At 39.9% G+C, this 12,820-nt stretch overlaps 1 protein-coding gene across 1 annotated transcript in view; it reads left to right on the top strand.

Moving 5' to 3' along the window:
- Positions 1-12,820, top strand: part of LOC145989020 (uncharacterized) — a 51,085-nt gene that overhangs the window by 25,723 nt on the left and 12,542 nt on the right. Inside the window, exons 12-13 of the mRNA XM_083124320.1 lie at positions 4,529-4,764; positions 6,531-6,771. Of these exons, the coding sequence (XP_082980446.1) occupies positions 4,529-4,764; positions 6,531-6,771 (477 nt within the window). The remainder of the gene's footprint in view (positions 1-4,528; positions 4,765-6,530; positions 6,772-12,820) is intronic.

The following is a 12,820-nucleotide window of genomic DNA, read 5'->3' as shown; positions in this document are numbered from 1 at the left end:
ACTATAGAATTTCATTACGTAATTTGCCCTTCACGTAAAGATCACGGGAAGATAAAGGGTTCTCCGGATAGGAAAATTTTATCATGTTAAACAATGCTTCCATTTATCTACAGATGGCACGAATAGTGTTGCTTATTTTGAGTGTCGCTTTAGTGAATTTGAACCCATGCAATTTCATAAAGGCAAGGATTTTATGAGGAGAGCAATGAACCTGACAATGCTGTAGTAAGCTTGTGTATGACTGTCAGTTGACAAAGTTTTAATAGTCATTTCAGTGAGGTACTCGCAAGAGGAATTGCCGAAAATGAAAGAAATACAGATAATCTCGAGACGAGACGTTCTAGGTCTCGTATATGCAAATTTATACTTTATAAACAACATATATAACGTGTCACTGCACACACTTTTCCAGCATAGAGATAGAATTACGGTAAACAACATTTCTTAATAAAGATGTTTTCCGTTTGAACCCTCTCGTGGACGTTACGAAGCTTTCGGGAAAATAAAAAAAATAAAAACAGAATTTTATCCTGAATATACAATATGCAGTCTCTGGAACGGGCGTAGAATTGTCGCCAATTGTTTATTTGGTTGACTTGGCTTTTAAGTCCACTTTATGCAGTGAAAGGCTAATAGGCTTAAAGTGGGATCCGAACCATTATGTGCCTCCGCCGGTTATCGATACCAGCTCCCCTTAATTACAAGGCGACGACGTTATCACTGTACCATTGTGGAGACTAATTATTACAAACAATATGTAATATGTATATAATATGATTATATACAGGGTGTCATTTTAATGGCGCCCACGGACCACAGATTCGTAAAGAGGACATCAGAACAAACAACTTTTCTCAGTAACATTTTTCTCGTTGGTGTGTCGATTCGACGCTACAGCCGTTCAAAAAAGACCGTTTTTCCGCCTGGATGCTGGCAACCCAACCCAACATTTGATAGTATCTGTGACGTCATTTCCTGCGGCGAAACAGCGCACGGCAGGATTGCAAGGAACACACAAATTTTGTGAAAGATGATAAACTACCAACTACATTGTTAGCTGTAAAACGAAGCAAGAAACGCATCCAGAACACCGAACATCATAGCCTACCAGCCAGAAGATCAGCAGTCATCTCAGGGGAAGGGGGAAGTGAACCAACGATATGAGGAATGGTAAAAAACGTATTCAAAATGAAGTGTCAATATCGGATTTTGTCTCAGCCTACATGTCAAATATCAACAACAATAAATTTTATTGGACTTGCAGCATACAAGCGGCTGTTTACGCCCAGCTACAAGTCAAATATTTGCAAATGTCGTTGCAAGGTTGATATCTACAGGTTTGTGTCCAGATGCATTGTGGTACTTTTGTGCTAATAACGGAAGTATCCGAGGTTCACGTTGTTACATTACAGCTAAAACACGTACAACTACAGTAACAACGTAATGACGACTCAGTAACGAATATACTGCCCTGTTCACAGTTGCAAACTATTACATGTGTATCCGGTACATAGATAAACACAGTCGTCATAGAGTTTGTGTTACTACTACTTATATCCCAGTATTTTCAATCATTTTTGACACTTGCCTCATAATACCCTGAATATACATTATATTATGTGTTGTTTACCTTTGGAATTTTGAGTTCTTTCATTTATATTTTGTCATCTGTTCAGTGTGGCACAGACAACTAGTATCAGAAGAACGAAGTGGATAGACTAAATTGTAGATGCGAACTTGGTAAATAGATTTGCAAATATTTCACATTGAAGCTGAGACAAAATTCGATATGACCACTTCCACTTGAATTCTATTTTCTTTCTACCATTTTTCGTATCGTTTCTTTACTTCCTCTTAGGTTACAGAACGTGTTTTCTCGATTTGTTTTACGGTACATAATGTGGCTGATTGTAGCTATGTCATTTTTCACAGAATATGAGTGTTCCTGGCAACCCTGTAACGCATCGCTTCACGACGGGATATGCCGTCACAAATGCAATAAAATGTTGTTTGTGGTTACCAGCATTCAGGCGGCAAAACGGGCTTTTTGAACGACTGTAGCGCCGAAACGACGCTCCAACGAGAAAAATGTTACTGAGAAAATTTGTTTGTTTTGATGTTCTCTATACGTTTCCGTGGTCCGTGGGCGCCATTAAAATGACACCCTGTATATACATTACATATATAAGCGTGCTACAAGGGAGGGGTCATGGATATAGGTATCAGTATTCAATGATGGTATGTACCATCACATCTTCGAGATTAGCCAAAAGTGGAAAAAAGTAAAGTAAATCGAACATATGGCAGCTCAGGAATTCTGAGACAGACTTGAAGGCAACACTGGTGCTGATCACATCGCTCTCACAATGACTGGAATGGGAAATGTGTGGAGCCCCTACCTCCACCGGATATCGAACCCGGGCCTCCTTTGATTACAATTCGATGACGTTATCACTGCCACACCGGGGAGGAAATTTGGAAAATAGTTTCTTTTGCAAATAGAATAACTGGTGATTGAGAATCTTTTTAATTTTTCACAGCGCAATTACAAATGTTACGCTGGTGGTGATCTGGATGAAACTAGCAACTTATTGAGTAACTTTCCCTCGGAATCTCCAAGAATTGCTGTCTCATCCGCTCTTCTTCCCTTCTGTCCTTATTACAACAACTGTTCAGCTATTGCACAAATATCACAGTTTAATAGAAATCACAACCACCCAAATATACAAAGAAAGGCACTTCTCGTCAGTCGCGCATGGAACGCAGGCCGGATTTTCAGTAAAAACTAGTTACGCCGTTAGTCGCGCAGACACTCAGAGCCCAAGGGGCTTTAACGAACCGTCCCTAGTGGATCGAAGATCTGAGAAACATTGAAAAGAAATTTGTGGTACAGGAGGTCAGAAACTCAGCTATACAGAGGGACAGTGTTGAGAAAACAATCATTGATAAATTGCAACGTTAAAACCACACACCCTGAACTAGAGACATTGCGCCAGCAACGTAGGGTTAAGGCAACTGGTAGCTTACTCTTGCTATGGGTTTCAGTTGTTTGAAGAGTACATATTGATAGGGTAAGGACGGGGCAAACGGACACCCTAAGCACAATGTTCAAAATAACTGCGAAACATTTTATTGAAGAATGAAAATAGCTATTGGCATAAAAGGTGTGAACCTTCAGTTAACACATGATAGCACATAGTATGCAAGCAAATGAACATCTGTCTCAAAATAGTCTGATCAATCCCCGGATGCGGCAGTGTCCGTTTACCCCGCACGTTCGGAGCAGACGGACATTTGATCGGGGCAGAGAGACACGTGATGATTTATGAACTATCATCAGTCTCACAATAACAACACAATTTACATAGAACAAGAGAGAACACTCTAAACACTGCACCCAATTTTGACCCTGATTGTACACATCTTTGCATTTACGGCACTCATCACTTGTGGTGCGTTTAAACTTCTTTGATTTTTTGCTGCAGCTTTCAGTTTTTTGTACTTGAGGCAAGCGATGAAGGAAGGATCCCTCAATACATGTGATTGCCCAGTTTTGCGTTTCCTGCTGCAGGTTTCAGAATTTGAGCAAAGAATTTAGCTCCTCAAAACTTCCACGAGATGACACATTCTCTTCTCTTGCTGTAGGCTCTGATGATCGCTCATCTTGAACATGGACAGTTGCAGGAACAAAGACATGCCCAGGCAGTCGTTGTGGATTAACGGGATATATTCCATAAGCATTGAACCCATTTACAGCATTGTTCGTTTTCGATGTCTCACTGTCCTGTAACAAGGGCACATTGTATTAGAAACACAAACATTTGAAGGGTACAAAATGCATTACATACAATTCACACTTGCCATTTCCATTACTGAGTCACTATACATTAGTATCTCAATCAAAAAGTACCTAACAATAGTTAAATGCAATACAATTCATCTATGTCCGTTTGCCCCAACGGCAACCTGTCCATCTGCCCCACTTGCAGCCTTTGACTTTACATTCTGAAAAATTCCACCAGATGGCAGCACAATATTGTCAACACGTGTGTGTGTGTGTATATATATAAAGAATCACTGCCTTCAGCACACTTTAAATCACAACTTCGGCGGGACCATAGTAACCTATGCAATCTTTGTGTTCGCAACACATTTCTTTAGTATTCAAGGTTTTGCACGTACATTTTCTGCTTAGGTGGTCAGGATTTTATGCTAGATTCGCGTTTCTTCTTTACGATTTCTTCCGATGCTCAACACAACTGCTCGCAAACGTTCAGGTTCGTACACAACTCCAACTGCTGCACTGTTGCTAACTTCAAACCGAAAATATTCGTACTTTTCTTAGTGGATGTCCTTTGCCCCAGTGTCCGTCTGCCCCGTCCTTACATATTGTCTCACTGACTCGCACATTGAAAAAGAGTGTACACTCCTTTCATGGCCGTATCTCCTATTTGGCTGCTGAAGGTACGCACAATCAGGTGTAGAAGTTAAAATACTAAAAACCTTGTAATTTTTCTAACTGTAGGTAAACCATGTCGAAAGTGAAGCTATTTCTGACACTGACAGACAAAATCAGAACCACATCACCGTATGCAGCGGCTGGATTCAGGCACCAATCAACAGACGTGGCGTCAGCAGCGAAAGGTGACGTATTGAATGATGTGATCAAGGAATGGAACAATGCACGGCCCTTTGAAGAAATTCCCGGACCACCAAAAGTTTTAACTATATTTGGAATGCTTCTGCTATATATCCCAAAAATTGGTAAGTTTCCAGAACAACTTATGTTGTCAAACTGGAATTCATCGTTAAATCACTCCTCGTATACAGTTATATAACATTATTTTTTTCTTTCCTGGCACTGGCGGCGATTAGGGGGGGGCGAGAGGAGACAGTCCCTCCCCCCACACGTTTCGTTATTTTATTTCTTTTTAAACTGCGCAGTTTCTGGCGTTGGGCGAATGAAAACGCGGAGAAAGCTGAATCTTCCGTTTTCTATACTCTCACCAATGGGTGTGTTGCAGTCGGTTCTCAGCTTTGATATGATGTAACAAGAAACGCAAGCTTAACTGTTTTGCAGTACTTGCTCTTGGAACGGGGGTTGTTCTAGGTTCAATATAGAGCTTTGTGAATCATAATCTTTTGTTCTGGTTAGGAAAACGTGGGGCTGGGTGATAGAGCACGGAGGACTATCTTGTGAACTTCTGCCAACGGAACTGCAATGAACACGTCACAGATATTCTCCGTCGAGAGCGACCTGTGAAAGTTGTCCTCCGAAAACTACCCTTTGATACTCCAAGAGAGAACATAAACATGGCCCTTGCTGAGAACTTTGACATACTGACTATCTCACAGATGACCAAGATGGATGTTACCATCTCTGCCAGGGTGCCCATGTCCCTTTTCAAGGCAATACTGATTTGCAATGAAGAAACTAGCAACATGTACTCCCAGGAGTATCTTCTGCGCTACCGCATCCAAGAGCCGTATCTAGATCTCCAGTAGCAATCCAGTGCCATAGATGCCAGCTGATGAAACATACAAAGCGACAATGCAAAGCCTTACCACGCTTCGTAAAGTATGCAGGGAGCCAATAGACAGACGACTGCAACAGGAAAGATCGCCAACGCTTGTCCAAATACTGCAACTGCGAGGACGAAGACCTAGTCAATTACAAGGGTTGCCGTATGCTCCAGGTGTTCCAATTGAAGATCACCATCGTCCAGCTTTCAACGACCACCACAGGAAGGAGCAGACACTAGAATCAGCTGACGGTAACCAACACCTATGCCGCTGCAGCAACACTCAAAAATCAACCACCTCATATTCTACATCGGGAGGAGAAGATCAATGACTCGTTGAAAAGCTCCCGAACAATACGGTTCTTGATAACATCAAAAGACCTCGACATAAAATACAGGAAGCCCAAGATCCAGCGGCCCTTGCTGCAGATCGTGATGGAGGTCCTCCTAGATATTACAGCTGATGGCGGTTTCTAAAATACTCCATCCAACCAACTCCAGATGAACCTAATTGAAGGACGTTTGCAGAAAGACCATTTCTTCGCATTTATGCCATTTTTGGGTAATTCCGTGGATGGAGATGAGTGATGACATAATGAAATTGATAAAGGAATATTCACAAATACCACCAATGCTCAGGCAGGGATTCGACCCTAAGTCCCGTGGCATTGCAGAGCGTAGGGGTTTTGTGAGTATCCCCTCGTCAATTTCATCTCCCCACCATCCATTCACATCATCCTGATTAGCCAAAACTGGCATAAAAACTATGCTACGTGCATAACAAAAATGAAAATACAAACTGCAACTGCATTTTTCTTTGAGAAAGAGATTCAATCCTTATCTGCTCTTTCAGCTAACCCTGCTGAATAATTTTAACACTTAATATATATATCGTTTAGCACATTCAATCGTTAGAATAATATTTTTGTGTAAAGGTCTCCTGTGTTGCATTGTTGTCAAGCTACCTCGCGTTATAGCAATAATACAGCTTTGTAATCTTGGTTTTAGGGGAACAGATGTCGGACGCAGGGGCAGCATACTTGAGATTACATAAACAATATGGAAATATCATCAGGATGGCATTGCCCGACGGGAGAAACATGGTTGCTGTGTTCGACCCTAATTGGATAGAGAAGGCCCTGAGGAACGAGGGGCAATGGCCAATCAGAGAAGGGATCAACAGTTTCCTGTATTACAGGAAGGTAACCAGAAGGGACTTCTTTGAAGGAAACGCTGGGCTAATCATGGAGTAAGTATTCGCTTAGTCTCTTTTCTTATCTAATTAACCTTCTCAATTATAAATTGTTTGGAGGAATGTCTGCTTCACTATGTTTGCAGAGAACTGAGTAAGACTGGGGTGTCAGCAACTCTTCCACCGATTGTGTCTTTTTACTATGATGTGCGTCAAGGTTTAAACAACGACTGCGTAGATTGTACGTGTACATAATTTAGACTACGTAAACAACATGGCGAAGGTCGTGAGCAGTGATGTGCAGTAGACTATAAGTTTACGTCTACATGCGTTGTCTACACGTAATCTACGCGTAGATTACATTGGGTTGTAGTTTACATAGACTACGTAGACAATATAAAGTGCATTAAAATTAATTTTCAAGGGTTTCATGAAAGGAAAGTGACATATTCAATTATATTGGTTCCTAAAGAAATTAAAAGAATCCTATTTACAACAAAATTTATCTTCTCTTCTATTATCAACTATGGAAGAAGATAAATAGTATGCAAAAACAACAACAGACGGCAGTCGTGAGGCAAGAGTGGTCTTCTTCCCATAAAACACTAGAATATTTCCCATATTATGTTTCTTCCTAGGTGAGAAAGTGTTCGAATTTGGAAGGAAGAGTATGAAAATTTATCTTCACACATCAGCAACTGATACGCAGTATAATTTTATTTTAATTCCACGGCGCCCTTTGCTAAGTTATCACCTTTCGCCACGTTGTTTACATAGATTACGTAAAATACGTGTATAAAATAGTCTACGTGTAGAATGTAGACTATAATTGTTTACGCGTAGACGCACATCACTGGTCGTGAGCTTATAATGTGCGCTGTAAATATGATATAGAATTATCCCGCCCTTCAATTGTTGAAGAAGTGTGAAAAGTACCTTACAATTGGAAAGAAATTTTCTACTAAGTGTCGAACAGACTAGATGAACCATTCTCACGACTGATTTAGAACTGTACTTCTTTTACCTCACGATCACCACGTTTGTCAACATTTTGCCTTTTCTCAAGAGATGGTGCTTGAAATTTAAATGTGAGGGCATTAGTTGTGTAGGCTTATTTTCATCTGAATATCAAGTAATACGATTGAAAAATGAAACATCTGTTTCGAAACAGTGTCTTAAATTGATTATTAGTGTCGTTTATATTGTCTGTATAGATTATGTAAACTATAAACAACCTAATCTACGGGTAACAATGCATTAAACTTAAACTAGTTACTACGCCAACAGCGTGTCTGACACAGACCGAACTTCGAGCAACAGTTGCAGGGGTAACAGAAGCCAAATCATCGCACTACACCAATACCACAACATTAAAGCAGATGGAAGTCAAGGAAACGGCACTTCAACAAGAAAAATCAAGAAAATTCAACGATCAACGTATCTGATGTATACCAAAGATATGGAAGCTTCCAAGACACACGCAACGCTTATCCAGTGGGAGAGATAACCCTCAGTGTGAATTAACGGGGATTCACTACAACCCCAAAAAGACTCAAGTAGTCTCTACAACATCAAAGGAAGATTTTCATCTCTAAGCAATCGAACAGAGAATACTCGGGCGAGTGTGTTTGTGTTTTAAGTCTACTTTGTGCACTGATAGCATAATCGGGACTAGACCTGCAGTTTCAAGTGGGATTCAAATTCAAATTCAAATTCTATATTTGCGTGGGCAAGGTTCAGCTTGAGGCTGTTCTGCCACCTAACCCGTGTCATCGATTACATTTAAATGTACATTTCTTATACATACGTTATTACAGAATTAATACAGTGTGCAATAAACTGTATGATTTAGTTACAAAATCTATTGATAAAGTAATTGTAATAAATGTATGAATAAAAAGATACAAAAATTATGAAAAGACAACAACATAAAAATAAAATAAAATGAATAAAAAATAAATAAAAATAAAAAGATGTAAACAAAATATATAACATAAACATGCAAGTTACATCATAGTATTTGAACACAATCTCTGCTCTGCCAAAAGAAAATTCTTTACTTCATTTCGGAAATATTCTATTTTAGATATGCTCGACATGGTCTTAGGTAGGGCACTCCATATTTTCGCAGCAAAATATGAAAACGACGACTGATATGCCTGTGTGTTGCAGAGTGGAAGGTTAAATTTGAAATTATTTCTTGTATGATGGCTGTGAACACTATTGCGAGGGATCAACATGTCTGCCAGATACGACGGCTTGCCAGATGTAATAATTTTATGTATAAGGCAATATGTATGCAGTAGTCGCCTACGGTACATATTGAGGATATTCTTATTATTTATGGAAGGTAAAATATGTTCACGCCTCGGGATGCAAAATATGAATCGCATGCATGCATTTTGAATTTTTGCTTGTAAAGTTTTATTTATTGTGTCTCCACTAGGTATCAAACACGGGACCCCTTTATTACAAAGAGCAGTGACTTCCAGACTGTCATCTCGTACATTTTTTCTGCCATGACATGGTTCGCTATAATTTAATGCATATTTGCGAAGGAATAACCACCATTATATATATATATATATATAATCTTAACCATTAGAGGGAGTGAACGCCACCAAGGCCAGCAAGCAGCTGAACAGGAGTGGGGAAGTTATCCACGAATTAGTTGCCCAAGCCCTCCTCTTACAATGCTCCGAAACCGCTACTCGCTCTGCAGTGAACAGGTGCATACCAGTAGCGGCTCGTGCCTAAAATAACAGGTGAAGAAGTACATTTATAGGCAATGAAAAACAAATAGTAAGTTGAACTGAATCATGCTTGACTCACCTACGTCTTGTAGATCAAATCGATCCTTCTATCTTTCAGGGCTGCAAATCTATCGATAATGTCTTCATGGAAGGGGTGACGTTCAATAAGTTCGTTCAAGAGCTCCTTTTGGATTGAAACGTTCGCCAAAGATGAAAGTCGGTTCTGTGATGTAGCGCTTCTTGAGTAGGTTTTTATTCTCTTGAGGCACAAGAAACTCCTTTCCACTGATGCACTGGTTGAGGGTATTGTTTCGACCAGGGAGAAGAGTTTGTAAGTTTCCTCGAATACATCTCGATTTGCCCTCAAAGAATGAAGAACTTCTTCAGGTGTGCAATATTTGTACTTTAAATGATCATTGTAAAATAGAGACAGCTCATTTTTAAGGCGCTGAGGCTTATTGAATATTTGGGGATAACACTGTTGTAGCTGGCATAGTGCATCGGAGGGGAAATTAATGGAATGTGTCTGAAATTTCGATGTGTCTACAAGACAGAGGAACTTCAATTTGTCACAGTCTTGAAACCGAACACTTATTTGCATCAAAATATTATCAAGTATTTCAAAGTAGAGGATTCTATAATTAAGGAAAACTTCTGATTGTTCTCTTCCGGTAGTCACACTCGTGAGTTTGGCTGTGTTTTCAAACAATGTACCGAAATATTGTTCGTTCCTTCTTGCCGTTAGAATATCAGTCGTACTCTTGATTTTAGCCACGCAGAAATTGATGTCCAACGATCTTTTCTGAAGAACATCGAAAAGAACGTCAGTCATACTAAAAATGTCATTGAAAACTACGGCCAGGAAAGTGAACTGAAAACTGTTCATTTCATGAAGAAAATCTTTGCTTGATCGAATGGCCTTTTCATCAGATTCTGGATCGTCCATAATTATTTCAAATACATGTTTCAGTCTGTCCCAGTCTTCAATGATCACACGAATGAGTCTGGAATGGGAACTCCACCTCGTCTCAGTTAAAGTTGGAATTCTTTTGGCCAAAACTGAATCAAGAACATGCGTTCGTTTGGCAGATTTGTGAAAAAAAATTGGAAAACCACTGATACTCGCAAAAAATATGAAGCATTTTGAATTGCTATTGCAACTTTGTTTCAGAACTATATTTAGCCGATGGGCTAGACAATGGACAAAGATTGCTTGAGGTGCTTTATCCTTAATTCTTTTCTGCAGTCCGTTTAAGTGCCCTGACATTACACTTGCCCCATCGTAGCATTGCGCAACTAATTTACGTTCATAATCAAACTCTTTCAATACACCGTCTAACAAATGAAAGAGTGTTTCTGCAGACCTATCAGCACTTACGTCAAAAAAAACTAAAAATCGTTCAACCAGTTTCCCCTCTTCATTAACATATCTCACAATAATGGAGCACTGTGATATCTGGCAAATATCTGTGGTGTCATCCACTTGAACAGAAAAAAAACCTGAAGCTTTAATTTCATTCCTAACATATTCCTGTAAGTACTCAGAAATGCATGCAATGAGTTCGTTTTGTAATGTCTTAGAGTCACCACTGAACACACTTTTTATTTTCTTGTAATGGTTCTGTATTTCTAACGAACTTCTCGATATTAATAATGCAACAAGTTCTTTGAAATTCCCACGATTAAGCGAAGACAAGCTTTCGTCGTGACCCCTGAACGCAAGTTCTTGTTTACATAAATACAGCGTTGCGTCAACTATTAATTGTAGGAAAAGCCTATTTAATCTTACATTTTCATTGAACCGTACATTTAAAAGCCTACTATTTTCTTGAAGGGCATCTGCTATGGTATTCCTGTTTTTTTTTCAAAAACTTTGAATTGTAATTTACACTTTAAATGTTCCACCGAATCATTGTGCTTATGCAGAGAACGCGTTATATTGACAAAATCGTTATACCCTTCTTTATTCCACACGTTGTATTTGTTGCTAAACAGTAAACAAAGCCAGCAGAACAACGATTGCAAATATCGACTACTACGCAACCAAGGAAAGTCGACAAACCAGGAACTTTTAAATTTAATGTTGTACGATTTCCCTGCCTTTTTGTTCTCTCGCTTAACTGATATTTGAAGAATGTCAGTGGGCCGCCCACAATTTAAAACGTCTTTTTTGTCTTGATCCGTCCATCTGGAAAATGGTGTCTGCAACAAATTACACACTAAGTCATTTACTGGGTTCATTGTACAAACCACAGCTCAACACATGAACACAACACACGATATGAAACGCGAAACACACGCGCGGAACAAGATCTCGCGAGAACGCAAAGATTTTGCCACAACCACTGGATGCAATGTTTTCTCCGACGAGAGAACTGCTTCACGTAGAAGGCGACACCCGTTAAAGGCCAACGCTAGGTGACGTCACCGTTGCCATGACAACCGGCTAAGTTTTCCGCACCCTGGCGGGGTTTGCTCTACGACGAACTCGCGTGTGTAGCGCCGAGCGGCGTATTATTTGAGTATTATCGCGTGCGTTCTGCTCGGAAATAGTTTAATTTAACAAGCAAATGAAAAATGTCAATATTAATTTGAATATTAGGTGAAAACATCTGCACTTGTTGCACTTGGCCAGCCGCCACTGGTGCATACTAGAGCACTAGAGCTCTCTCCACTCGATTCCCTTCCTCCTTCTCTGCCGTTATGCGCGGCCCTGCTCTACAGTTATCTGGGACAGGATATAGGGTAACTTCGGTGAATAACGCCAGGCGGGAAACAACGCCATTTCAAAGTTTCAACTCTGAAAGCATGGACGCATGTAAAGTTAAGGGGTGACTCACCGTTTTGCGATAAACAATGGTGCCTGGTAGCATTGCTGATAAGAACGGTTGCCATTGTCGAGCCTTCATTTAAGAGAAACACTTTGAACAGTGTAGACGTTTGAGTTGCGTTTCGAGGAAAAAGGGTCCACATTTTCATCGCGCCGACAAAGATGAGTGTTTTTCTATTGTAGGATTAGATTTTAAATGTTAACAATGTTGTACGTACACAATACGTTTATTACATAAGAGAATTATGTGTGTACGGTTTTCATGGTCGGTGTCGTAAGTTTAGGACAGTTGGTTAAACTACAATCTGTTGTTTCGGGAAATAACGCCATCATCGTGTCGGGGAATAACGCCACTCAATTTAAACTCAAATTTAAGGAAATGTTGATTTCGAAAATAGGTTTATCCTTGCTCAGTTACTTTCGAGGCGTACAGATATTTATTCTCGGTTAATTTCCTCTTTCAGATGGCGAGAAAATGTAGAAATATACAGGCCAAATGGTCAGTAGATGACTTTAGGCAAGC

Source organism: Lepisma saccharinum, chromosome 6, assembly GCF_977018435.1.
Source record: "Lepisma saccharinum chromosome 6, izLepSacc3.1, whole genome shotgun sequence".
In the NCBI taxonomy this organism is placed as follows: domain Eukaryota; kingdom Metazoa; phylum Arthropoda; class Insecta; order Zygentoma; family Lepismatidae; genus Lepisma; species Lepisma saccharinum.
Note: the sequence above shows the minus strand (reverse complement) of the source record. Positions and strands in the feature narration are given on the sequence as shown.